Raw genomic sequence first — 27,916 nt, 5'->3', positions numbered from 1 at the left:
CTAACAGTGATGGCTATTGGGCCTGATGCTGATCTCAAGGAAACGGGTAAATCAGCCCCGCTCCCAGCGCTGGTAGCTATTCCCCTCGCGGAGTTGGTTTTATTAAAGCTCTGGGAGAGCTCTCTCCCAGCACAGGAGGTGCGACTACACAGCCACGTTAACCATGGTTACCGTTGGCTATGTAGACCTATCCTTAGTTAGAATGTGTTTAGTCTCATTCAGCTGCAGTGTCACATGGATAATATAGGTGCTGGATGTTGTATGATGTAACTAAGAAAGAGAGAGCACTTGGGGATTTGCTCTGTAATGTTCTGTACCCAAAATAAAGTACAAAGTGGTAGATGCCTCAGTGCAGTTGGCAAACAGCCTCCCTTTCCAGCATAGGTACAGTCTTTCCATTGTGTGGCTACATTATACCACAATGGATATCCCCAAATAGTTGTCATATCATTCACAAAGCTTGGTCCGTGTAATGGGGTCTACAGGCTCCACACACCCAGTGCTGGGAGTAGAACAATACTGGGCTAGGGAGGCCCTGTCCCTCAACAGGAACAGGGCACATTCCCAGTGGAGAAACAGTTTAAAAGGACACCAGTAGCCCAGGAAAAGAACTGCATGCGGCATCAGGGAGCGTGGCTCATGCCAGGAGCTGTGCCTGAAGGTGCAGCAGCTTTGTGAGGGCTGCTCTAGCAGCAGTGACTGGGATTTCCCTGACCCGGTCTTTGGGAGTTGAAAGCACTGAAGGAGATTGACTGAACAAGGCACTGAAAGACAGAGGACAGGCTGCTAAGCCAGCAACCATGCCCCAAACTGAGGCACTTGGACTGGCAGGAAGTGATCTAGAGGAAAACATAAGTTGGGGTAGCTAATTAACTGGGTTAGACACTTCATGAATCTCTCTCTGGCAATGGGTTGGGATCTGGTGGAGCAGGTAGGCCAGGTCCCCCTACCTTACTCCTCTGTAGTGACAGAACCGCTGGGGGAGCAGCTGGAGCACGAGGGGGTGACTGAGGCCATAGCCAGGCCACCTCTGGGATGACTAGTTCAGCAGAAACCATAAGGCCATGAGCTACCTCTAGGCAAGCTGGTCATCTGACCTTGCCACTGCAATCCCTGAAGCTTCAGAGTAAAGAGCGATCACCTCAGCTTCAGCTGGAGGGAGGAAAAGTGGCAGGTTAAATATAAAAGTACCAAAAAATTGCAAAACTTTCTCTTAAAAAATCAGAGACACAAGGTGGGTGAAGTAATATCTTTTACTGGACCAACTTCTGTTGGTGAGAGAGACTAAGGCAGCTAAGTCTAAAACCTCAATACATAAAAACTAAAAGTTCATTAACATCTAACAGTATTGACAACAGCCTCCCTAAGAGCAGGAAACAGAGAAGAGGGATGGCCTTGTCTTAAGGCACTAGACTGGGGAGCTGGGGTCAATTCCTAACTTGGCCACAGGCTGTGTGTGAACTTGGGCAAGTTAGTTAGGGCCAGATTTTTAAAGCTATTTATGCACCTAACTCCCAGCCATGCCCCAGTTGTCATCTGTACAGTGGGGATACTAGAACTTATTTTCTCCCAGCCTTTATCTGTCTTCTTTATTTGGATTGTAAGCTCTTCTGGCAAGGACTGTCTCTTATTCATGTTTGTGCAGGTCACCAGGAGCTGGGATCCCAAGGGTAGACTGCTTTATAAAACATAGATATTAGTAATACACTCGCCTACTGCCATGCCAATCACAGCAATGCCTGCCTGTGCGGTGAGGGCAAGATGTTGGCTAATTACTAGGAAATGGCTCTAATTATCCACCCCCAACCCCAAGCAAAATCAGCAGGGCCTGAACAGAAGTAAAGCCAGACTAACTAAGATACTGTTGCTAAATCTTCAACCCAGACAACACTCTCAGCACTGTTTCTCCAGCTATTAACAGCAATGAAGGTTTCCAAAATCAGAAGCTACAAAAAATTGCTATTTCTAATGCACTTAAACCCATAAACACATACCTACAACTATTTAAAACCTGCCTGGTTAAAGCTTTAAGGGCCTGATTCCAAAATTCACCGAAATCTCCCATTCCATTCAATGATGCAGGAATGGGCCCTTATTCAGCTAATTCCTAAAAGCCTCAGTTAAGAACATAAGAACAGCCATAATGGGTGAGACCAATGGTCCATCTAGCCCAGTATCCTGTCTTCTGACTGTGGCCAATGCCAGGTGCCCCAGAGGGAATGAACAGAACAGGTAATCAAGTGATCCACCCCATCACCCATTCCCAACTTCTGGCAAACATGCTAGGGACACCATCCCTGCCCGTTCTGGCTAATAGCCATTGATGAACCTATTCCTCCATAAGCTTATCTAGTTCTATTTTAAACCCTGTTATAGTTTTGGCCTTCACAACGTCCTCTACCAAGTTATTCCACAGGTTAACTGTGCGTTGTGTGAAAAAATACTTCCTTTTATTGTGTTAAACCTGCTGCCTATTAATTTCATTGGGTGACCCCCTAGTTCTTGTGTTTGTGAAGGAGTAAATAACACTTCCTTTCTGACGTTCTCCACACCAGTCATGATTTTATGGACCTCTGTCATAGCTCTCTTAGTCATCTTTTCCAAGCTGAAAAGTCCCAGTCTTTTTAATCTCTCCTGTTCCACATCCTTAACCATTTTATTGCGCTTCTGTGTCCCTTTTCCAGTTCAAATATATTATTATATTTTTAAGATGGGGCAACCAGAACTGCAGTAGTCAAGGTGGGGGTGTATCATGGATTTATATAGTGGCATTACGATATTTTCTGTCTTACTATCTGTCCCTTTCTTAATGGTTCCTAATATTCTATTAGCTTGTTTTGACAGCCACTGCACATTGAGCAGCTGTTTTCAGAGAACTATCCACAGTGATGACAAGATCTCTTTCTTGAGAGAGAGAGAGAGAACACCTACTTGTATGTGTAGTGGGATTATGTTTTCCAGTGTGCATTACTTTGATTATATCAACATTGAATTTCCTCTGCCCTTTTGTTCCTCAGTCACCCCATTTTGTGAGATCCCTTTGTAACTCTTCGCAGTCAGCTTTGGACTGAACTATCTTGAGTGATTTTTGTATCATCTGCAAATGTTGCCACCTCACTGTTTACTCCTTTTTCCAGATCATGTATGAATATGTTGAGTAGGACTGGTCCCAGTACAGATCCCTGGGGGACACCATTATTTACTTCTCTCCATTCTGAAAACTGACCATTTATTCCTACCCCTTGTTTCCTGTCTTTTAACCCGCAAAGAATTATAATAAATTGGTGAGGTATGATTTCCCCTTACAAAAACCATGTTGACTCTTCCCCAACAAATCATGTTCATCTATGTGTCTGATATCACATAGGACACTCCTGTTAATACACCCCAGAATGATATTCACCTGCAAATGTGTGTCATTGACTCATATTTAATTTGTGATCCATTGTAATTTCCAGATGCTTTGCACCAGTACTACTGCCTACCCAGTTGTTCCCCATTTTGTATTTGTGCATTTGGCTTTTTTCTTCCTATGTATAGTACTTTACACTTGCCTATATTAAATTTCATCTTATTGATTTCAGACCAATCTCCAATTTTGTCAAGGTTATTTTGAAGTCTAACCCCACTATCCTCCAAAGTGCTTGCAACTACTCCCATCTTACTGTCACCCACAAATTTTATAAGCATACATTCCACTCCATTATCCAATTTAGTAGTGAAAATACTGAATAGTACTAGACCCTAGACTGACTCCTGGGGGACCCCATTAGATATGTCCTCCCAATTTGACAACAAATCATTAAGTACTTTTTGACTACGGTCTTTCAACCAGTTGTGCACCCACCTTATAGTTATTTAATCTAGACCACATTTCCCTAATTCACTTATGAGACTGTCATATGAGACTGTATTAAAAGCCTAAAATCAAGATATATCATATCTATAGCTTCCCCTCATCCAGTAGACCAGTAATTCTGTCAAAGAAGGAACTTGGGTTGTTTGACATGATTTATTTTAGACAAACTCATGTTGGCTATTACTTATTACTCTATTATTCTCTAGAAGTTTACAAATTGATTGTTTAATAATTTGCCCCAGTATCTTTCCAGGTATCGAAGATAGGCTGACTGGTCTGTAAATCCCTGATCCCTCTTTGTTTCCCCTTTTAAAGATGGCTACTACGTTTGCCCTTCTGCAGTCCCCTAGAATGTAACACGTCCTCCATGCAAACAGTTCTGAGATTGCTTCAGCTAATTTCATAAATTACCTCAGTGTCTTAAATACATCTAACTCAGTGGTTTTCAAACTGGAGTATGTGTACCCCTAAGGGTATGCGAGAAAAGCCCTGTAAAGGCAGACTGCATTTTATTTAGTAAGATTTGGCAATCTAATCAACATTTAATATCCTTTCAGTTAAAACTGCAGCTACATTGGTGTATGTTTCCTTTTTGCTGTGCGAGGTTAACGCTATGAGTATACATAATAAAATTGTTCATTATAATAGTAATAATTGTATCAGGGACAACACACACCAGGGCTTGTGCACTGTGTTGCATCGTGTTATCCCTTGCAGACCTTTTTTTTCTGTTTTCATAGGTATGTTATGAGATACCTGTCTCAGAGGGGGGTATACCATAGACCAGTGTTTCTCAAATGCAACCACGGGGGCCTTTTCTTGCAGCCACATGCTCCTGGGCTGTGATTGGGAGAGGTGGGGAGGGAAAAGTAGCGCCCCCCTCTTCCTCTCCCCTGGATGCCCTGCCTTAGTGTTTGTTGCTGGGGCCACCAGCAGGGGTTGGGCCCTGCCCCCCTCTGGAGTCACCTGGGGCACAACACTGTAGGAGCAGGTAGCCGGTGAGTTTCCCCACCTTCCTAAGGCTGTGGGGCTCAGGCTTTGGGCTTCAGCTTGGGAGTGGCAGGGCAGCAGGCTCTGGCTTCGGGCTCCAGCTCTGGGTGCTGGCTGTGTGGTGGCAGGCCCCATGGTCCAGCCACATGGCTTCGGGCTGCATCCTTGGACTCCATTCTCCAGCTACGAGACTTTGGGCTCTGGTCACAGGGCTTCAGGCTCCAGCTCTCGCTGCCTCCCCCAGCCCAACACTCCATCTTCGCTGGCCCTCCCCACAGGGCTTAATTTGTTCCCAGGCTTGCCAGAGCTGAGAACTCTGCTTTGAAAAGTGATACTTGTATGTTTGTTAATATCACTTTTCACAACAGACTTACTAGCAGGGGTGGCTTTATGTTTTCTGCCACTCCAAGCACAGCAGTCAGGGAGCCTTCGGTGGCAGTTCTGCGCCTTTGGCGTACCCACCGCTGAATTGCCGCCAAAGCCTCGGGACTGGCTTACCTCCCACAGAAATGCTGTCGAAGGCTCCCAGACTGCCGCCATCACTGGCATGCCGTCCCCCCCCCCCACTCCCTGGCTTGCCGCCCCAGGCACGTGCTTGCTGTGGTGGTGCCTGGAGCTGCCCCTGCTTACTAGCTAGCAATAAATACATTACAATGATTTGGATGTGCATATGTGCATATTTATTTGATTTTCCTAAAGCAAATTAAGTATTTTAGGAAAAAGGGAGAGCACGGCCACCAGCCAGAGTTGGTGGCCACACTCCGAGGTAACCAAAAAATTTGTCCTGAGACCCCCTGCCACAGGCTGCTCCAAATAACATAGTCTAACGAGTTTGAAAACCACTGATCTAACTTACCTAAATATTCTTTAACCTGTTTTTTCCCCCTATTCTGGCTTGTGTTCCTTCCCCCTTGTTGTTAATACTAATTGTGTTAAGCATCTGGCCATCATTAACTTTTTTATTGAAGACTGAAGCAAAACAGGTATAAAACACCTCAGCTGCCTTGATGGCATCAGTTATTAGCTCTCCTTCCCTGCTAAGTAATGAACGTACATTTTCCTTCATCTTTCTCTTATTTCTAATATATTTATAAAACCTCTTCTTGCTTTTTATGTTCCTCACTAGGTGTAAGTCATTTTGTGGCTTGGCCTTTCTGATTTTGTCCCTATTTTCTATTCAAGCATAAATGTGCGTCTAATCATTTGTGCTATGATTAAATGGTTAATAAACTATTTTACTGCTTGTAATAAAACCCATAAAAATAAATGTAGCTGGATATCCTAAAATGCAGTGCAGTAAGCTGTTTCCTAGCCATTAAAGAGTAGTAATGGCTTATTTGTTGTCTTTACAGTTTAGCTTGTGGTAATAATATAATACTTGGCTTACTTAGAGTTAATTATTTTAAAAAAACACTAGTAAAATGGGCTTTCAATGCAGTAAAACAGTCTTTTTAAAAAGTTTCTTTAAAAATTGTCTAATTTAAATAAAGTACTTAGAAGCTCCTACCATCCATTTTCTACATCCGTTGTAAAGGTCTGTGAGAGACCCAGTCTAGTTTCTTGCTGTAGTGAGAGTAGGATTTAAGCCGCACTAGTCAGCAGTCTGTTGTATTGATCCCTGTGAGTGAGGATTCCACCCTAGATACATACACATCATGAGCGCTATACAGCAGCAATGCAGGGGCATTTACTGGAGAAGAATTCAGTCAGTCTAGATGATGATGAGAAAGAAAGAGAAAAATGTCAAACAACTGAATTCCATGTAGTTCTTGTTTGAATTTCAGTTCATGTGAAATCAGTGTTAAATTAAGCTGTGGAACCAGGGAAACTCCTGACATGATGAATAAGTGTTTGAGGAGGGGAATGTGTAGAGAATGTTTTAGCTAAAGTCCCCAGTCCCCATAACTTCGAAGCTGTTCAGCAGAATCTGGGTACAGAAGGCTTGCAGGATCAAGCCCTCTCTCTGTTATTCTGTTTATTTAATATGTAACTTTTGAGCTGTTTCTCAACAGACTGTATGCAGATCCCAGTGGAAAATAGCTGAGCATATGAATAGTACCAGGCTGAAACAATAACAAGCAGGTTGAATCATTCAAACCCTGAAAATCACTTTGACTCTGGGCCAAAAGCTTATCATGAGATGCTACCAGTATGGGAAAACTAACAGGCTAAGCAGCCAGCTGGTTGGAGTTGGCATATATTGTATCCACAACTGAAGAGCAGGTGGTTCTTATATTTAAGGAAGTATGTGACAAGAAGTCAGGAGATTTGGGTTTTATTCCTAGCTTTGCTGCAGAATACCTCTATAATCTTGGGCAAGTTACTTGCTATCGCTCTCTCTCTCATGATCGTTTTCCTCATCTTTAAAGCAGTGACAGCAATATCCGTCTCAAAGGGGTGTTGTGAAGCTAAATTCATTTTGAAAAAATGCTTTGTGATCTGAAGACGTGCTTTAGAAGTCCAAAGTATTATACTGGACGAAAGGAGATGCTAGAATTTAGAACAACTGCATGTTCTTATTCATGACTCTTTCTAAAACCAGAGCATCCCATGTCTTATTGTACCTAGTACTCAAGATGGGAATAAGTGGAGAAAGACAAGCTGTGCTAGAAAGACAAGCAACTGCCAGTGAGAACCAGATTAAAGAACTGACTTAATCAGGCAAGAGTTGTGTTTATGCCCAAGAGGGCAACAGACATACTGAAGTTAATTGGTCATCCTGTGATTATTTTTCTATCTGTAGAAGAATAATTTTGCAAAAGATCTTTATCCCAACTTCATTGGTGCTACTTATAGTCTTATTTAGGCACACACGTAAGTACCTTGCTGAACTAAGATGCAGCTTTACCAGACTCTGTTAGCAAATAAAGTACAGTGAACACAAAGTCTCCTCTTTTATCAATAAATTTTGTCCCAAAGCCCAAACCAAAGTCCATTTTCTATATCCGTTGTAAAGGGCTGTTTATTATTACTGGTACAGGTGCCCATTGAATTCAACAGCTTTTTCCATTGACTTCAATAGAATTTGAATCAAAACGATAGAGAGGGACTGTCACTCTGCTACCCTTTTATTGGACCAACTTCGGTTGGTAAGAAAGACAAGCTTTCAACCACACAGAGCTCTTCTTCTGGGATCGACATGGCTACCACTACACTGTGTACCCTACTACTGCTACTCTACTACCCTGTTAGGCAAAATGACGACATATAGCTTGATAAGTCATTGACATAACAGAAATAATGTCACCAAAGAATAAATATATCCCATTTTAAAGGTAGACAGCTCAGCTTTAGGCTGAAATTTACCTTCAGAAAATCTCTTGGTTTACTTCATTAATGTTTTGTTTTTTATTTAAGCAGGAGGAAAACAAGCTTGCAACAGTTCAGCCTTTTCCCTCTGAACCTGTTTGTCTTGTCCCTAATTTGGACACCGTGTCACATGATCCAGTGTTGCAGATTTGAGGTTTCGCAGGTCTACCACCATGAGGAAAAGGTCTTGGGAGTTCTTGTGGAGAAGACCTTGACAGTACCAGACCAGTACACAGCTGAGGAGAAAAGACATGCAGAGTAGGTTATATTAGCAGAGAGCTGGAATATGAAATAAGCAATACTACTGCAATATGCGGTATTCAGTCAGCTTCCTCTGAAGAGCTATAAAAGAAGGTGCTACCTACTCTAGAATCTACTCTTCTGATGGTTACAACTCCAGCACTTAGCTAGGAGGTAAGGCAGGCATGTTACGTCACCACCAGTACAGATTTTGTGGGTTGATTGACTGAGCATTGCAATCAGAACAGTAAAGCTCATGTTCTTGGAGTTCCCTCATTCCCCCTCCCCCCACAAGCATTTCTCTCAACCAAATACAAGATAACCCACCTTCAATTGTTCCAAGTTAATTTTTATATAATATTGCAAACTTCCATGGAGTTCACAGGCAAAATTTTCTTCAGTTTCTGTAGATTTTGCTACGCGATGTTTGTAATGACAAAAACTATGTGCAAAAAAAGTCTGTTCCTGCCTGTGCAATTCTGCTTTAGAGGAAATCATGCCAGTTTTTGGGTGAAGGGAGGAGGGGGATGTAGGCGAAAGCATAATTTACTTAGTAGTGCAATAAAGAAGGGCAAAACTTTGGATGGTAGTGATTTTGCAAAAGTTTAGTTCACATCAGGGCCTCATTTAATCTGAGGCAACAAATTTCAGGACTAGAAGGGTTAGTAGGCTGGTAAATTTCAGTATAGACCAATATCTTTGTTTCTAACAGATGAATGGAGGTCAGGGGAAAGAAGAGTTGAGCAGATAATTCCAACTTTTTCCAATCTCCAAAAGATGTACCATCTCTGTATGGGAACTTACACATTTCATCATAGAAAATGATATTGTGATATTGAGTTAATTATTTAACTCTAGTAAATTTTTGCTGAGATAATTTATGAATAGATTCGTCTTCTGTGCATGAGTCAGTTTGATCCACAGTTGATACCGGAGTCTAGATAGCTGTATGCTCTATGGCCCTGTGCTGCTGAGAGTCAGGTTCTTTTCAGAAGCATGAAGTTATCTCTTGGGGTCTTGTGCCTCCTGGGAGTCCTGATCCCAGGGAGGATTGGCCTGAGGTTGCAATATGTTGGGTGAGTATAAATCCTGGCAGGGAGCTGCAGTTTAGGGCTGTACCCTAAAACGCCATAATGAAAGCACAACAGATTACAGTACCTCTGAGAAGTGTAATGAAAGGAACAAGGAACTGTAAATTGGGTGTGTCTGTTACAGACAGCTGGAACACGGGAGGTTACAGTCCTGTACTGGAAATGGAAAATGAGGGTCACCATATCCAAATACTCAGATATAGTTAAGGCTTGTAGAGAAAATATAGAGCAAGAAAAAGGGTGAATAAGTTAATTCTAGTCAAATAAGTTACGGACTCAATTGTGAAAGGTTCACAGTGCCTCCTTTTGGATACTCAGTGTGCTCAGCTCCCATTGGCTAAAATCCAGTTGTTGTGCACAAGATCAGGATTTATGGGACTAAAATGCCTTCTACAAATATATCGGGAGTGGGAAGGGGAATGATCAAGCAAGAGTAAATCCATTAATCAGTGAGGGGTAGGGAGTGGAGATATGCAAAATGATGTCTCCAAAGCTTTTGCGACACTAAACTCCAATTAAAAATTTGTATCAAGAGATGTGAAAAGAAGAGGACTGGATGATCAGGGAGCAAAGGAATCCCTGTAAAGAAACAGAGTTCAGGGAATGAAAAATTTGGAAAAATCTGAAAATATGCAAATCTGCAAACACCAATGATCTGAACCTAGAGTATTAAGGGAATTAGATCATGAAGTTGTTGTACTATTGACAATTATTTTTGAAAAAGTATGAACTTGATATTTTTTCCTCATTCTTTTCTTTGTTCCCCCTCCCTCACATTAAAACTGGCATGATTTCCTCCACAGCAGTATTTCCTAGAAGGCGGCAGACATTTTTAATACACGCTATTTATTGTCTTTACAAAAATGGCATGGCAAAGTCCACAGAAACCAAAAAAATACTTTGCCTGTGAATACCTTGAAAGTCTGCAACATTCTGAGAAAATTCACCTGTAGCAACCTCAGGAATGTTGTCTTGCATAGATTTGTGAGAGATAGTGGGTGCTTGTGAAGGAGGGGGAATGAAGGAGCTCTGGGGCATGGTTTAGCCCATCCACCCACGGAAGAGCATTGGGGTTGACACGCTGGCCTGACCTCCTAGAAGAGTGCTGAAGTTGCAGCCATTAGAAGATGGGATATGAAAGAGACAAGCTGTGGTTCCCTTAAGAGGAAGGGTTGGAGGTTTCACAACCTCACTTGAATCGCCTTTGTGAGCAGAGAGAAATAGTTATTGCACCGATGCCTAGGGTCCAACCAAGAGTTGTGCCAGGCACAGTACAAACAGAGAGTGTTAGCAAGTCCCCTGATGGAATTTCCCCTAGGTAGGAGAGAAGGTAGCACAGTGCGGAGGTGGAAGTGCCTAAATTAATGCTGCCTCAGAAGCATTTGCTTCTAAATGCTAGAAGGCAAATTCTGTACTTTTTGCATCCTTTACAAACACAGAGAAACTAAAGGGTTTTCACATGGTATAAATCAGCATAGAATCTAATCTCAATTTACCAAAAAATCAGAGTGCCATTCGTAACAAACCTGAGCAACTGCACAATTGTCTTCTCATTGCCCTCATTATCCATTATATCATATTCCCTCTTCCTGCATAGGGGGAATGAGGGAGACATGTCCTCCCCAACTGGGGAGTGCAATTGTTGGACTAATGCATTCTCACTCCTAAATCCCCTTGCCAACCCCTGTTTTATTTGCTGTTCTCATCATTTTCGTGTTGAAAATCTGGTTTCTTTTGGGTCTGCGGCTGAATCTTCTATTGTTCTGGCAAGAACCCAGCATACTTTAGGCACTAGTGGTCAGATTTATAAAGGTATTTATGTGCCCTAGTGGGATTTCAAAAGTGCCTAAGTAGGCTAGGCACCTAACTACCATTGAAATCCTATCTGCAGCTTTAAGCACCTAAAGACCTTTGAAAATCTGGCCCTATGTAGATAATAACAGATTGATTTACAGCAGGTTGGGATTTGCTGTGGGTTTAGGGTAGGGACATGATGTGATGAGAGCAAAATATCAGTGTCTTATTCCATAACTAGAATTACACTGATACAATTTGAGACAGAGCCCAGTGCTGGAGCTTACCACAGTAAGTATAGCCCAGGGATTCCCCAGCTGGCACTGTCAGAAGACTGGGAACTGCTCAGGAGGTGGAACCAATGGGCAGCTTATTTAAATGGGTTCCTGCCTGCCCCATTAGCTGTATAAAACCTCCAGTGCAGTAGGCACAGACCCTTCTTCCCCTTTTAAAGACTATCTATATATCTCCAGGCCCAGGGCCTGTTGAATTCAATGGAAAGCCCCCCATAGCATTCAGTGTGCTTGGCTCTTTGGCAATGGACCTAGCACCTTGGGGTCTAATTGCTGACTGGGATTGAGCTCCCAGCTAAACTGGGTTTGGGTCTGGCCCCAGTCTTTGAATACAATTATTAAAGCTAGCCCAGCCCAGCCAACCTGTGTTTTGAGTTGGGAGCAGGATGCTACTTAAATAAAGGGATATTATTTGAAATAACTCTGGAAAAGGCCAGCAAGGATCTGTTACTTTATCTTAATTTGCCACATACTATATTATAAAAAGTAGGAATTCTGACCAGCCAGTCAGAACACAGCTTACACTGACACTATTAGTTTAGCATAATGAGGATGCTTCATTGTGTTTTTATTATTGAAAAACTGTTCTTGATTGGCTGGTTGGATCGACTTTGCACTTCTATAATTGAGAAACCTAGTCCATAATCATAAATGGGCACAATCTTTGTAATATTAACATACTGTTAAAAATTATCTGCCTCCATGTTAGCCATTGTAAAAGGTTTTATCAGTAAATAAGAGCCGGCCATCTGGCAGCAATCTGATTGTCTGGCATTTCTTTCATTTGGTGCAATTAATACATAATGTCAATGGGAACAGAAAAGCATTACAGGATATTGTTTCTTTTTTGATAGACAAAGAGCAAAGCAAGCCCAAGCCTTTATGGAAAATAAACTCCCTACTGCAGCTGAGAGATTCATTTTCAGACCAGGAAACATTAATCCTGTATCTATGAGGTTCTGATGCATCAACATTTGCTGTGGTTATATCAAATAGTTAGCAATGCAAGTGCTATCATTTTGCCTAATGGACAGAAGTGCAACAGCGCGACACTTTTCCCTGGTATGGGTAATAAACAGCTAATTCCAATTGTTAGAGGAAACGGACCTGTTTTGTGTTTCAGCTAATCAGCAAGCATCATATTTTTAAAAGCTCAGGGATTTTTAAATGTTTCCTATATTTTTTCCAGTGCCTAATGGGAGAGTTAGCTAATTCGATTTGCATGTATATTGAGCTGATATTGTACATTTGCGACAGGAGTGCAAATGCCCAATTAGCAATTATTACTCATGCAATGAGCATACATTATATTGGTGATCATAAACGATTTGCTACACAAAGCTCTTGTGATAAATTTCCATTATAGTAGAATCTTTGCATTTAAATTCTTTCCTGACCATACATGTACTGTAAGAACTTGATCCAAAGCCCATTGAAATCAGGGGAGACGATTGTAAACCGGTGGTTGCTAAGAAATAGAAATATTTCTGGTACCGCTCTGATTTCATAACAGTGACAACAGCTCTCTTCTAAAGATACTAACTCACCTTTGGATATCTAATGCAATGTAATCATGAAAATCCGCTCCCAGTGATGATGGCACATTCGCGCATCACAACCTTTCATTTATTGCTTTTAAAAACTCTTATGCAATTTGAAATTCCACGTCTGCTTGCTAAAGGACTACAAAGCTGAGCTGCGTTAATACTCCAGAAAAAAGTATGTAGGAAGCTTTGTTTTAATAGCACCCACACATTTGCTTCAACTGTGTTTGTAGCCTTTTTTATTTGTTCTCTGTAAACTTTCAATATTTTTTTTTTCAGATAAACATTTTCAGAAGGTGAAAGTCTCAGGAATACTCAGCAAATACATCTCCAGACAGGAAGTTTTCATCCAGCCATCTTGAAATCACTGATTTTTTAAAATTAGATATTCCTGTTTATAAGTTTCAGTCTACCAATCAGGGAGCAGGAGCACTACCATGTAATTTAGGTGACCTGTCATAGTCCACAAACAATGAATAATCAAACATACAGCAAGTAGTTTGTAAAATCTTATTGGATAAAAAGAGGTTTGCATAAAATTTTTGTCAAGCAATTTTGAATAATGAATAAATATGCAAAACACTAAGTCTATTTGTGGGTGATTCATGAACAGATAAAGCTCAAAGTTGATGAAATAGCTCACTGTATATTATTACCAACTTTATTAGGTCCCAGTCCTGCACTTATTTAAGGGTTTAATCATGTAAGCAATGTCATTGGCTTCAAAGAAGCTGATACGATGAAATAGAATTGCTCCTGTGCTTAAGTGTTTGAAATATCAGGGCACTAGCAAATAAGTAAAGGTAATGTAGGACCCTACTGAGATACCCAAAGAATCTACAGAACTTGATCCTACATATATCTAAAGCAGTGGTTCCCAAACTTGTTCCGCCGTTTGTGCAGGGAAAGCCCCTGGCGGGCCCAGCCGGTTTGTGTACCTGCCGCGTCCACAGGTTCGGCTGATCGTGGCTCCCAGTGACTGTGGTTCGCTGCTCCGGGCCAATGGGAGCTGCTGGAAGCGGTGTGGGCTGAGAGATGTACTGGCAGCCATTTCCCGCATTAATTCATCCGTCAGTCATGTTCTCAATGAAATAGGACTCGGTTAGATGAGCTAACTTCCTTCTGCATAACAAAACAACTCTTTAGACCTAGGGGAAAGGTGGAAATTTTCAACAGATGCTCGGCTCATTTTTTTACTCTTAATTTCCAGGGACCAGGTTTTGTGAGTCTTGCCACAAACATCTGAGCATGTAAAGCACATTCAGCAGCTTTGTGACACCTTGCTGGTGAGTGATGATAACAATGTTTACAAGAAAACCGATGCAAAGTTAGTTCTACGGAACAGATTTCTATTTAACTTTGGATAGAAATTAAGGAAAAAGCAAGCCTGAAAAAGCTTATACCTAAGATCTGTACTAATAAAGGGCTGGATTGAGCCTTGCCCTTATGTGGTCGTAGGAAATTGAGATTTCCCATCCTCCCATATGTGGCCTGTGAAACAACGGGCCACAATTGATATCCCATGTCCAGAAAATCACAGGCTATATCCCAGAGGTATGCTCTGGGAGCAACTAGGTAGAGAGTTGATGATTGGGGAGGCATGGGCAGAGAGCATTAGGAATGATTGCTTCCTCTTAGTCATCCATAGCTAATATAGCCTAATTAAATATTTTTGCAAAGGAAACAGAAATTTTATTTGTGTTCCCATTCTTTCTCTCCAGCCGGATTTGTGGAAGCCACTGCTGCCTGAAGACATCCAGGCTGGAGAAGAACTGCATGTCAGGGTTCCAGCCTCCAGTTTACAGGAGCTGAAAGGCAGCTTAAATCAGCATTTGATATCTTATGAGTATGTCCACTAATTGCCTGATAGGGATCCCCTTGCGTACTGAATGACTCCATTGGCTTCAAGAACCATTCTCCCTACCATGGACGTGGCTAATTTCCCCCAATCCATCCCAGAGTCACCAGACTGTGTTAATTGGATCCAGCCTTTGGATCCTATGTGTGTCCAAGCCAGCTGGGTCTAGGCAGAGTCCAGATACTTCCTATGTATCTGCACACTCCTGGGTTGCAAATTCCCTGTCTGCCCTCCTTTTCTTGGGATGAGGGTGTCTATGGTCCAGCTGACCTAGGCCCTGAATCCAGTGATCTTCCCTCCTAAGCCTTCCCAATGGCCTGTGCACACTCCTCCAGAGCTTCACTCCTGTGGCATTCTAATTTCTAGTTTAACTCCCCAGCGACAGTGTGGTAGGTAAGGTAAGGAACGTGGGCTTTGAAAGGGAACTTCTTAAATACACACACTTTACTCTTAGACAGCACAGGAGAGTTACAGATCTATGCAAAAACATAAACCCCTGAATGCAATCTTCCCCCATCAGGGACCTCTCCACTCCTGACAGTCCTTGGGGTTGGTTATTGTCCTTGAAGGGAGACAATGCCCCTCCTGCCTCCACTTCTCCAGCTATGTCTTTTGCTGTTTGTGATGGACTGGCTTCCTTTGGCTCTGGGCCAGGTGGTCAGTGGAAGAAACTGCAGATCCCTCAGTGCAGATCCCTCCCTTCCCCCCAAACAGATTTTTCTGAAGAGATGATCCATTCAAAAGCAAAGGCCCTTCTGGGAAAAACTCCATTGTTCCAGTAGGTGAGAGCCATTCGGTGCTGATGCTGCCTTGATTGCCTGGTTATACCTTTCCAGACATGGTGCCTCACTACATGCCAGGTTCCTGCCACCAAGTGGATGATCTGAAGTATATCTACACTGCAATTAAAAACCCATAGGTTGCCTGTGCCAGCTGTAGCCATCCCACCTCCCATGGTCCTAGAGCCTGGGCTTCAGCCCCAAGCCCTGAAGTCTACACTGCAATTAAACAGCCTCACAGCCCAAGCCCCATGAGCCCAAGTCTGCTGGCACGGGCCAGGTGCAGTTGTCTAATTGCCGTGTAGACATACCCCTAGTCACATTGACTGTTACCTGTACAACTAGTGTTCATAAAACCAAATGGGATTCATAACTGGATAAAGATATAGTCCCCAAATTGTCACACACCACATACAAAATTTAAAAACCCAACTCACCAGCTATAATGTTTCATATGAAAATTACAGCTCTGCAGCTATCCAGTGCTAGGATGGCAAATGACTACTAGACATATTGAATATAGCCCAGCTGTAGTGACATTCACTAATAAAATATACCTTGAACGAGGATTAAGGTCCATTCTGAAGCTATGACAAGCAAGACAATTCACTGTTAAAGCTGATATCTGATACTCTCCCTAATGAATTCTCTTTAGTAACCTGCCAACAACAGGTGGAGAAATATGGGATAGGGATGCCAGTATATAAACTATCTAGCATCTGGGGTAGGTGTTTGCAGTCTAATTGAAATAATATCGTGGCCTAGGTTTTTTAAAAATGGACTCTGTGTTTGCACTCATAATGATTTGTGCCTCTATTTTGAGGGGTGCACAAAAGGAAGGCTGAGTGGAAGGGCGGACTGAAAATTTGATTCTCTGTCCTTCATAGGTGAAAAATAGAATGATAAGTTAATTTCTGTATACAGATTTTGAGAAAAAAAACCCTCTAAGAAGGTGGTTGGCATACAAGGAAGGCAATATGATAACTGGAGACAAAAATGACATATTACATTTGGGTCATCAAATATTCAAGCTGTATTAAACTCAGAAATTTCAATTCACAGGAGCTGTGATGAGCTTTTTTTTGTTGTTGTGTCTCTTACCTTGAGACACAGAGGTGAGAAAGCTCAGATTGAAACTCAGCTGAGAGCACTCTCAGAAGTTAAAAGGGCAGCCTTTCAGAAATGACGGTCAGTGCTTGAGACAGGAGAGTAGCCTACTAGCGTTCTCAATGCATGACATTAACATGTGAACTTGCACTGCTTTTGCAGTTGTCTTATTCTGAGCATTTACTTCAAGCACAGATTTAGAACAGTGTTGCACATGGCTGGGTTGTCTTTCAAAGAATTCTGTTAAAAGCACAGGGCTTGATCGAGTGCCCAATGGAGCCCGTGGGAGACTTTCATTGACATCAGCAGTCACTGAAGCAGGCCCATGATGAAGCAGATTCAGAATTAATTTACGGCTATCCTGCTGGAGCATCTATTTTCCAGGACAAAGACAATTTTTGCAAACCTGCAAATAAAGCACCATTGGGAGATCTTCCCAATTTTTTTAAAAAAAGTGTTAAGTTTGTTGAAAATCTTCACTTTTTTTTTCAAAATGACAAACCTTTAACTTGATTATTTTTTTTAAATCATTGACAAATTTTAACCAGTGCTTATAACTGATGAGGGAAAAACCTGACATTTTTGGGGCTATTTTGGGGGTGGAAGGCAGAGTTGAGGATGGGGGAGGGGTCAACGTGATTTTTTTTTTAATTAAAATTTAAAAAATCTCAATATTCAGAACATGTTGACCTGTTCTGTTACAGTTATTATTATTGCCGTATCTAGTGGCCTGATGAGCAAGAGGTTTGAGGTAGACCGTGGTCTAAAGGCCATGTTTTTGATTTAAGGATATTGCTAAAAGTCATTCTTCAGTTGCTGTTTAGGGAACTTTAATCTTTCATTTTTTCTTCAGGGTCCTAATACGTGATGTACAAGAACAGCTGGACAGTAGCATGCCAAGGAAGGGCGGCAGTCACTGGAGGGTTCCAGAGGGCTAGTCCTACACTGTATATCATCCAATGGAAGAGGTAAGAAGGAAACCAAGTCTACCATTTAGGTGTTACTCCTGCAGGGAGTTCTATGCGAACACTCCTGTGTTTGCAGAGAGCTCCATAGAAGTCAGTGTGACTTAGCAGTCCGCCTGCTTGGAGCTCATTGCAGGATCTGGCTTTCTTCAAGTCTTTTGCATGAAATCCTAGCTTGTTGAATTTAATGGTAGTTTTGTCCTTGAGGTCAGTCGAGGAAGAATTTCACCCTTTGTTTCTTAATCTCTATAACATAAATGCTCTGTGTGAAGAATTCATGCATTCAGCTACAGTCCTTCTGTGGACTCTTTTTCCTCTTGTTGGACATGATCTCTTCCCTCCTAGGTAGCAACTATAGGCTTCAACCCATTATTTGCTGCTTTTAGTCCATATTTCGAGTATTTGAATATCCAGTTATTATGCCTCTTCACTGTTATTTATGTAAGCATTGACATTGTGCTCAGCACTGACCAAGACATGAAACGATGAATATTCCAGTAAGCTTGTAACAAAACAGATAGAAACGGAGAAGATGGGACACCCTAGGAAGGCCAGAGGAAGGAATTACTTGAATTTTTTTTTCACTTTTGGTTCTGTTCCCTTCTGTGAAAGAAGTGAGCCTTTAGAAGAGATTTGAATGTGGTGAAAGTGGCGAGCCAAGACAACTGGACTGTTGTTCTCATTTATATATTTCACAGTAGATTTAGACCACACACATAAAGAAAAAGCTTTGTGATAAATCATCTTCTAGGCATATGATGTGTTTACTGTATGCATTTGTATAGTTTTGCTTTGGGAACTGCTACTGACCTGAAATGTGGAAAAACTAACAGTCACCTGACTGATGGATCACCCCAACGATAGTCTTAGGATTTGACTTCATCATCCAAATCCTCGGGAAGTCAACAGAGAGGCTCCTGATGGGGTTGGAGCATTGAATTGGCTCCTGAAGGAGTCCTAGGCAGTGCTTTTTGATGCCCACCTCTGCAATGTATTACTTTGTATTTAATTTGATGTAAGTGAAATGTCTTCCCCCATTATTTGGTCTTGAACCGTGCTAAGTAATATCACAGCCTGAAATATGCTCAGTAGCATATACTGTGTATCTAAGAAACATAAAACATTTGCTATTTAGAAGTAGGGGTGGGGGAGAGAAGAAGGAAAATCCCTGTTTAGAGCAACACTTCTCTGTGACTATTTCAGATTTATCACTGGATGTACCAGATAAAGGAGAGCAGCAGTGAGTTGGTGACACAGCATTATCTAGGAATGACATATGAGAGCCGGCCAATGTATTATCTGAAGGTGAGTGGGGAAAGTGTTGTTAAGATAAATAAAGAGCATCTCCATAAAATTATGAGGGAAAATGTCAAGATTCAAACCTTCTCTAAAAAGATTCTTATCCAGGTACAATGAAATAACAGGAGAGGTTTTAGCTCCTAGACAAAACACTATAGGAGTTTGCTATCTTTTGTACTGACAATTGCCATCAGTCTTTGAGACCACTGTTATATTGTGAAGACACCAGATTCGACTAAAATCCTGTTTTGAAATATAATATTTAATAAATCTCATTTGGCATTCTATTATTGTTTAGCAATGTGATTAAAACTGCGATTAATCATGATTAATTTTTTTAATCAAGTTAATTTGTTTTGAGTTAATCACTTGAATTAACTGCAATTAATTGACAGCCCTAATAATATACCATAGTCAACCTATGTAACTATGTTTGCTATAGTTGTGTGTGGTGGAGGGTTTTTGTTTTTCACTATTCTCTATAATCTGTGACCTTTCTATCTTGGCTATCATGACAGTTCTCATAAGATCTGGCTCCATTGCTGAGAAAAATTGGTTTATCTTTCTTTCTGCTTTTCCCCTTCCAAAGAAAAGAACCTCAAAATTAGATCAGCCCAGGGAATGATTAATATAAGTGAAGGCAGCCATATAAGACTTAGAAGCAGCTTTACTGGTACTCTTTGTTCAATGCACACTTTAAGATTCTTGGCCTGGGATGATGCAGAGATTGGGTTATTAGGAAGGAAAGCTGGTCATAAAAAGGTCTGTAATAGTAAGCATCTCACATGGCTAAGAAGTATATCAAGGATCATATTTCACATACTAGAATATGCTAGGCTCCTTTATTTTAACATAACAGTTTTCCTACTGATCACTTTTACACTCCCCAGATAGGTCAACCATCAAATAAGGCTAAGAAAATTATTTGGATGGACTGTGGGATTCATGCCAGAGAATGGATTTCTCCTGCCTTTTGCCAGTCTTTTATGAAAGAAGTGATACCTTTTCCCATTTCACTATAAAATTTGCAGATAGTTTCGATTCCTCAGTTCTCTTCCTCTACTTATGAGAAATTATTAAACTATCTCTTTAGAGACAGATTATACTTTGAGTTAGTGCATTACACATTCACATCTGGAGACCCAAGTTCAAACCAGGGCTTGGGAAGTAACAAATGAAAGCATTTGGCACATTGCATCCTCAGCTTGGGCCTGTACAAAGCACATTGAAGTCAGTGAGAAGCCTGCCCTTGAGGTCAGTGTGCTTTGAATCATGCTATTGGTGCATCACAAAGCTACTGTGAAATCTGGAACAATTTTCCATTTCTGATCCCAAGAGTAAAGAGCTAGAAGAGTTTGTACCATGGTGTTCCATATGTATAGGATCTCTCTCTCCTACTGTGCTTCTCCCTGCGGTATCTATGCACCTCACAACAATGCAAGATAGTACCAATGTAGACTGCAGTATAAATGTAATCTGATATATTATCACTTTTGAAATGCCTTTGAAGGTGCAGTAGATACCTCGATACATTTGGTGGGCAGGAAGAGTCTCTTCCCAAGGAAGTATTCTAGGATGACCAACCATTCTATGCCAATTCTAAATGAATTCCTGTCCAGTGATTGGTTTGTACCAGACGATCTGGTGCTAGTCTCTTGCACTTTTTCTTCTCAGATTTTGTAGAATTACAAAACTGACCCAAAGATAAAAAGCTTCCTGCAGAACTTAGACGTATATATCCTGCCAGTTCGCAATATCGATGGTTATATCTATTCCTGGACAACAGTAAGTTATGAAAATCCAGTAACTGGACTATAAAGATAGATGTACACTGTATTTATATTCATTTCTGGTACAAAAATGGTATCCAAATGTGAATTTTTCAGCTTCCTTTATTAGGAAGGGAAGGTAGTTTTTCTGAGGGAAAAACCCACATCTTTCTAGCACCAAAACTATGCAGAGGCCAAGGCTTGCTAGTTTTCAGCAGTCTGGACTGCAGCTGTTCTTTTAAGAATCCTTCACTTCTCTGCAGTGCAGGAGTACCTTGGACAGTGTCACATTGTACCACTATCTTTAATGCTACTTTGAGTCTGGAAGCTCCTTCTAATCCTGCATTTTTTCCAAGTAATCTTTACTGGGGCTTCAGCAGATCTTAAATTAACAGCTCAAAATTTTCAAGAGAATCTACTGCCAAACTGTACATGGTCGGTTTTATCACCCACAATTTTCCCCCAACAAAAATGTCCTGAGTGCTCAGTGTGGCCTCTTGCAACATCCCACCCATCTATCTGCTTCTTGGCTGCTCAGGAGGCTGTTGACTAGAACTCCTATGCAGCTTCTTGGACAGACTTCAGCATCAAGCACTTTTGCAGTGTAAAGATGTTTGTTAGTGATCAGCCCCAGTGACTCCCTGGAAGTTGCCATCAGTATTCTCTTTCAGGGTGAAGATACGTGCTGATCGGACAGTTGCCAGGGGATGCTGTTGAAGATACCAGGATCTTCTCTTCTGGGTTGAGGTGGGTTTCCAGACACAAGGGAAGATGGGGAAGGCATTTTTTCAGAAAACTAAAGTTCACCTCTGTATGCAGGGTAGGTGTCTTGCCCTCCACCAGAAATGTTCAGTTCTTCTACAGTGTTTTTAACTTGGTCTTGAGCTTAACTGTGTGCTTAAAAGAACACAATATGTTGCAATCTTCACCCCTCATGTCCTTGTATCCCAACTCATGCTTCAGTAACACCAGCAGGAAAAACAGACAGCCCCATCACTGGCATCTGAGGCACAGCCTTTTCCCATCTCCCCATTATATCAGCATGGAGATACTGTTGGGATCCTAATGAGGCCCTGTAGTCCCATCTGCCTCTATGTGGTACCCATCTGTCTCCCATTGAGTTGAGTCTGTATTAAGCCTTGTGCCTTCCAAATCGAACGTCACCAGATTGGGCAACATCAGGATTTGGAGAGCTCCAATTCTTGTACTCCCTTGCCTGGTTAGTCAGTGGAGAAGTGCACACAGGCAGTGCATAGTATGAGTTTGAAGTCAGCTGCTAAACTGGGAAAGGGGCACTACATGGGGATGAGAGGCACCGAACTGAAGTGTAATGAGGAGATTGGCTGACAACAACAAAAAAATCAGCTGAGTTTATTGAATCTGAGCCATAACCTGGATTCCATTATAATCATTCTTGGACACTGAAATACCACCTAAATCTGGGGCTGTCTTTTAAGCTGGGACCCCTTCACTAATGTAGGGGAGTGTCAGGGAAGAAGTCCTATGACCTGGCATGGTCGAGGTCTAGAAATGTACCGCACGCAGTAGTGGCATTGAATCCAAGTGCTACTAGGCAGGCAGGGATGTGAACTAAAGGTATACCTGCTATCGCAGAGGTTCTCAACCTTTTTCTCTCTGAGGCCCCCCCTAACATGATATAAAAACTCCAGGGCCCCACGGGGAAAGGCCTTGTTGTAGTTGGACTTCTATTTTGGGGGGCAGGGGCCAGCGGGGCTCAAGCCAACTCTTCATGGTGGAGTCCAGGGAGGAAGTGCCACCTCCACCCCCTGACTCACCTCAGCAGGCCACCCAGCCTGTCTGGGTTGGGGGTGGGGCAGAACCAAAAATTGTAAGTCAAAGGTGGGGGGCTTAGCTCAAAAAGTTTGAAAACAGCTTAGGGTGCATGCGGGGGATAGCTCAGGGTGAAGGGAGGGGGCAGCTAGGGGCTGTGTACAGGAAGGGGATTCTCAGGGTGCAGGGAGCAGGTAGCTAGGGGCTGTGTACAGGGAGGCGATTCCCAGGGGGTAGGGAGGTGGTAGCTAGGGGCTGTGTACAGGGAGGGGATTCCCAGGGGGTAGGGAGGTGGTAGCTAGGGGCTGTGTACAGGGAGGGGATTCTCAGGGGGCAGGGAGGTGGTAGCTGGGTCTGTGTGCAGGCAAGGGGGTAGCTCAGGGTGTAGGGAGGGGTATTATGGGCTGTGTGCTGGGAGGGCTCCCCTGCAGTCACTGTTCCCAGAGGGGTTTGCCAGCCATGGAGTCAGGTCTCCTCACGGCAGCAAAGGGGGCTGGGAGCTGAGGAGCAGCTTCAACCCAGGAGACAAGCGGGAGAGGAGGGAACACTGCTGCTGCCTGCTCCATGGCACCAGCCAGACCAGCAGCTGCCCTGCACTGTCTAGCTTCCCACCTCTGACCTGGCCAGGGGGCAGGGAGAGGAGATGGGGAGGGGAGGTGTGGAGCTGCCCCTGGGACTGCCATGCTCTTGCACTGCAGTTTGGGCGGGGGAATGCCCTCCATGTCCCCAACTCTGCCCATAGGATCAGGGCTTCTGCCCCATAGGGAGCACCAGGGTTTGGATCTCCAGGATTCAGCCCTGTGCCACCCGGCTTCAGTCCTGCGGAGAGCACTGGGGCTTGGGCTCTGGCCGCAGGGCACGCAGCCCCCTTGAAATGGCTTGTAGACCCCCATTTGAGAACCGCTGTGCTATAGTACTTTAATCTCTGATCTCCCAGTATGCTGTATTATTACATAACTGAAACCATTTCTGCTCAGGAACGTCTGTGGAAAAAATCCCGCTCTGCACTTGTAAATGGCACGTGCTTTGGGACAGATCTTAACTGTAACTTCAATGGCTCCTGGGGCAGTAAGTTCCAAGTATTTCAGATTTTGAGATATGAATAGATAACAAGGCATGAGAAGCAAGAACAGACCGTCATCTGAGCTGTGTGTATCTTGTATTACAAAGGCTGCCAGGGAACACACATTTTTTATTTCTTCAAGAAATGCTTATAAATAGAAATCTCATTTGCAAAAATATTAAGATCCTGATTTTCAACCTGGACACAGCCTGGCATTTGTCTTTTCAAGCACAAAAATAATTTTGTTTCCTTAAATAACTATGTCTCCAATTCTATGAAGGAGGGTAGGATGCTCAGTGGTTTGAGCATTATCCTGCTAAACCCAGGGTTGTAAGTTCAGTCCTCGAAGGGGCCACTTAGGGATCTGGGGCAAAAATCTGTCTGGGGATTGGTCCTGCTTTGAGCAGGGGGCTGGACTAGATGACCTACTGAGGTCCCTTCCAACCCTGATATTCTACATTAGTTGCTGATAGTAATAGTAGTCCGTTATCTAACTGCTAATGTTTGTGCTTGTGGTGAGTTTGAACATGGCTATGTGAGTTGGGACATGTGCCTTTAACATCATACAGAGGGATTTCATAACTTTATCGTGCTACACACATTTCACCAGGATATTATGACATGCGAGTTATTTGTTGGCCTCACAAGGCATATTTTCTACAAAGATGATTACACTAGCGTGTAGGGTGTGAATACCAGGTGCACTCAGTAACAATGTTACCAGACCCCTCTGAGCCATCTAGTCTCCCATTTTAAGACTATAATGGAAATGCCTCCATGCTCTCAAAATTGGGTTTTGTGAACATCTCTGCTTAGCTTTGTTTTTTAATTCCTGTACAGGTATTGGTGCATGCATAACTGCAGCAGCCTCACTTTCTGTGGAACAGGGCCAGAATCAGAACCCGAGACTAAAGCTGTGGCCAGATTTATAGAAAAAAGGAAAAGCGATGTTTTGTACTTCTTGACTATCCACTCTTATGGACAGTACATTCTCACTCTCTATGGTTACAAAACCGATTTGGCAAGTAACCACCAGGATTTGGTAAGGCAACGGAACCATGCTCCATGTCAGTGTAAAGGATTACGCTTGCATGAACTCTGTATATCTTGATCGTCATCTTTGTGCTTAAGATTGATCTCATGTCTATGTAATATTGTACTCAGTCCCCCTTTGCCTCTCTTTGGTACTGTTGTATTTACCGTAGAAATTAGAGTATTTATTGGTATTGACTCGGCATTTGTCTGAAGGGACAGATGAGGTATCAAGAGGAAATAGATCAGTAATAACTGCAGCTTCCAGGGGATGGGAAGTTTGCAAAACATTGAAATCTTCAATTTATTAATTCAGGTTTGCGTTCTCTCCTCATCTCAGTCTTGCACATTGTTGTGTGATGACTGCAAGTCTTTTTTGGCTGAACTAATCCTGATCCTTCATCATAACTAATTAGAAATTGATTATTAGGGATCTGATTACTGAGGGTCGCCAGGATGTGACTGTTTTTCAAAACATCAAAATCCAGTGCCACGTGCAAAAAATGTGCTTGCAGTTTTATGTGCAAATGCATTTGTCTGCATGATTGCCACAACTGTGCCCACAAATACCTAGTGTCTCATGATAGAAGTTCAGGCTCAGTCCGGAGCCTGGGTTCTAGGACCTTGCAAGGTGGGAGGGTCCCAGAGCTCGGGCTGCAGCCTGAGCCAGAACATCTATACTGCCATCAAACAGCCCTTTAGCCCAAGCCAGCTGGCATGGGCCAGCCATGGGTTTTTAATTGCAGGGCAGGCATACCCTCAGTGTTTTAAAATCAAGCCCTATATACTCAGTTAAAATCCATGTTTATAAAACAGTCCAGCATTTATGGCACTAACCTTGGACTTGGGAGAGCTGGGTTTCAGTCCCTCTTCTGCCACAGGCTTTCTCAGTGACCTTGGGCAAGTCATTTAGCCTCTCTGTTGCTCAGTTTCCCCTCTAGCGTGGGGATAATAGTGCTGCCCTACCATCCCAGAGTGTGGTGAGGATAAATACATTACAGACTGTGCGGAGATCAGATAGTATGGTAATGGGAGCCCTATATGTAACATAGAGTGGTAGATAGATAATGATCTATCTATCCATGCCACAACCACTCAGACCTCTGTTGACAGTGGAAGTATATTACTTAGATCCTCTTTCTCCAGTAGTACAGGTTCCTACCACTGGAATAAAATAGGAATGTTTTTTAGCTGGACACATTTTCCCACCAGCTCTGGTGTTGAACTAATAATTGATGCTCAAACCTGAACCCAGTGAGCTACAGAATCAAGCCTGAAGCTCCAAACAGTCCATGTGGTTTCCAGAACTGGTTAAGGCTTTCTTTCCTTTTCAAATGTACAGGTGGAAGCTGCAGAGAAAGCAGAAGTCACACTGAAGGAAAAGCATGGGACCAATTTTACAGTGGGACCGACTTCTTTGGTTTTGTGTAAGTTTGTGTTTTGAGCTTTCTCTATTTTCATGGGGCGAGCAAGGTGGTCCATGTGCCTTGTTCCTCGATATTGCTGTTTCATTGCATTTCCCCTTTGAGTAATAATAGAGGAGCTGGTTTAGATGAGTATCTAAGTTGCAGCCATTTCAATGTGGGATACATTGTGGAACCCTTTCATACGTTAAAAACAACTGACAGCATGGAGGATCAATCAGATGTTAATTCTTATATAGAACTCATCATGAGAATATCACAGGGCACACAAGGGGATTCGTATGTGATATAAAGTGAAATCCTGGTCCCTTTGGAATCAATGGCAAAACTCCTATTGACCTCACTGAAGTGATTTCACCATACCTATGAGTCAGCAGTTCAAATCCAGACTAGGTCTATAGTAACTATCAGCCATTATCATCTGGTGGCGGGTTGATGTTCTGCATGAAATAAGTTGGTCTCAATCTAGTTCCCAGTGGACAGGTGTCCATACCACAGCAAGCACTAGATGATGATGTCTGATTGACAGTTTCAGTAGAAATCATGGAGACTCAAGTTACCCTTGACCCAGAGAGGTATTCCCTCCAAATAAGGGTTGAGTCACATTGGTGGGGTAGTGTAGCAGGTAATATTCACAATGAGTAAACTGGCTCTAGCGAACACAAACACACACACACTTGTGTTTGTAAATTACACAGGCACAATGCCTGCATTAATCAGACCTTGAGTTGCATGTGCTTTAGTGCATGTCTTGAGTGTACACACAAGGTGTTTTGCTTGTGCAGTGCTGACATGTTTAGAAATTAGTGTGCTCTTGGGCCAGTGTTGTTTGTTACATGGAAAGCAGCAGGAGAGAGAGCTCCACAAGGCAGAGGAACAATGAGGTCTGGCCACAAAGAACAGTCAGGGATTTTTCAGGCTGGCAGTAAAATTAATATAGCAGGAAATTCCAAATGGTATCAATGAAGGAAATGCAAAACCAGAAAAATCCATGGTCCATCTAACCCCATGTCTTGTCTCCAATAGTAGCTAAGGCCAAATGCTTCAGAAGAAGGTATATGATTCCTTTAATGCATCTCTGCTTATTGGATAATACTCTCATATGAAGTGGTATTTTCTGTATGCAAGTTCTATGGAAACATATTTAATGCAATCAAGTACTTCATCTAGAACAAGTTTTCCCACTATGAAGTATGGCTATCTATGGAATGATTATAGTGCTTGGTACAGGGATCTTGTAGCAATTTTGGATAAACTATGGCCAGGGTCATGTATAAAGAATGGTGCCTAATACATTTGTCTCACCTGTATTTTTAAATTCATAGACAAGAACTCTAGCTCCTTGCGGGACTGGGCTCACATGATTGGCATTCCATTTTTCTACACATTTGAACTGAGAGACAAGGGTGCCTATGGATTTATTCTACTGCCAGACCAGATCCAGCCCACATGTGATGAGACTACCACAGCTGTGATGACCATCATAGAATATGTAAATCAGAAGTATTTCCCAAACAGTGCAGTGGCAGTGACCTCTGGCAGCCTGTGGTTATGGCTCATTGTCCTATTCACTCGGACCCTGTCCTAAGTAAGCCCTACAGAGCTCAGCAGGAAACTCACATGCAGTGAAAAATTGCATGCAAAGGAAAAATTGACGTTACTGGGGAGCTAAATGGCATAGTGTTGAAATAAACAACCGTTACAGTAAA

At 42.5% G+C, this 27,916-nt stretch overlaps 1 protein-coding gene across 1 annotated transcript; it reads left to right on the top strand.

Annotated features, from left to right (window-relative positions):
• The first annotated feature begins 9 nt into the window (after positions 1-9).
• CPO (carboxypeptidase O) lies at positions 10-27,795 on the top strand. The gene is given in 12 exon segments (XM_030580547.1): positions 10-46; positions 13,400-13,416; positions 14,842-14,966; positions 17,718-17,832; positions 19,033-19,134; positions 20,019-20,123; positions 20,803-20,913; positions 23,666-23,756; positions 24,032-24,035; positions 24,592-24,793; positions 26,126-26,210; positions 27,533-27,795. Coding segments are annotated over 12 exon segments (1,257 nt in total).
• The last annotated feature ends 121 nt before the right edge of the window (positions 27,796-27,916 follow it).

The sequence above is a fragment of the Gopherus evgoodei genome, chromosome 11 (genome assembly GCF_007399415.2).
Source record: "Gopherus evgoodei ecotype Sinaloan lineage chromosome 11, rGopEvg1_v1.p, whole genome shotgun sequence".
Classification (NCBI taxonomy): domain Eukaryota; kingdom Metazoa; phylum Chordata; order Testudines; family Testudinidae; genus Gopherus; species Gopherus evgoodei.
The sequence above is the reverse complement of the archived record's forward strand: the minus strand, read 5'-3'. Positions and strand labels throughout refer to the sequence as shown.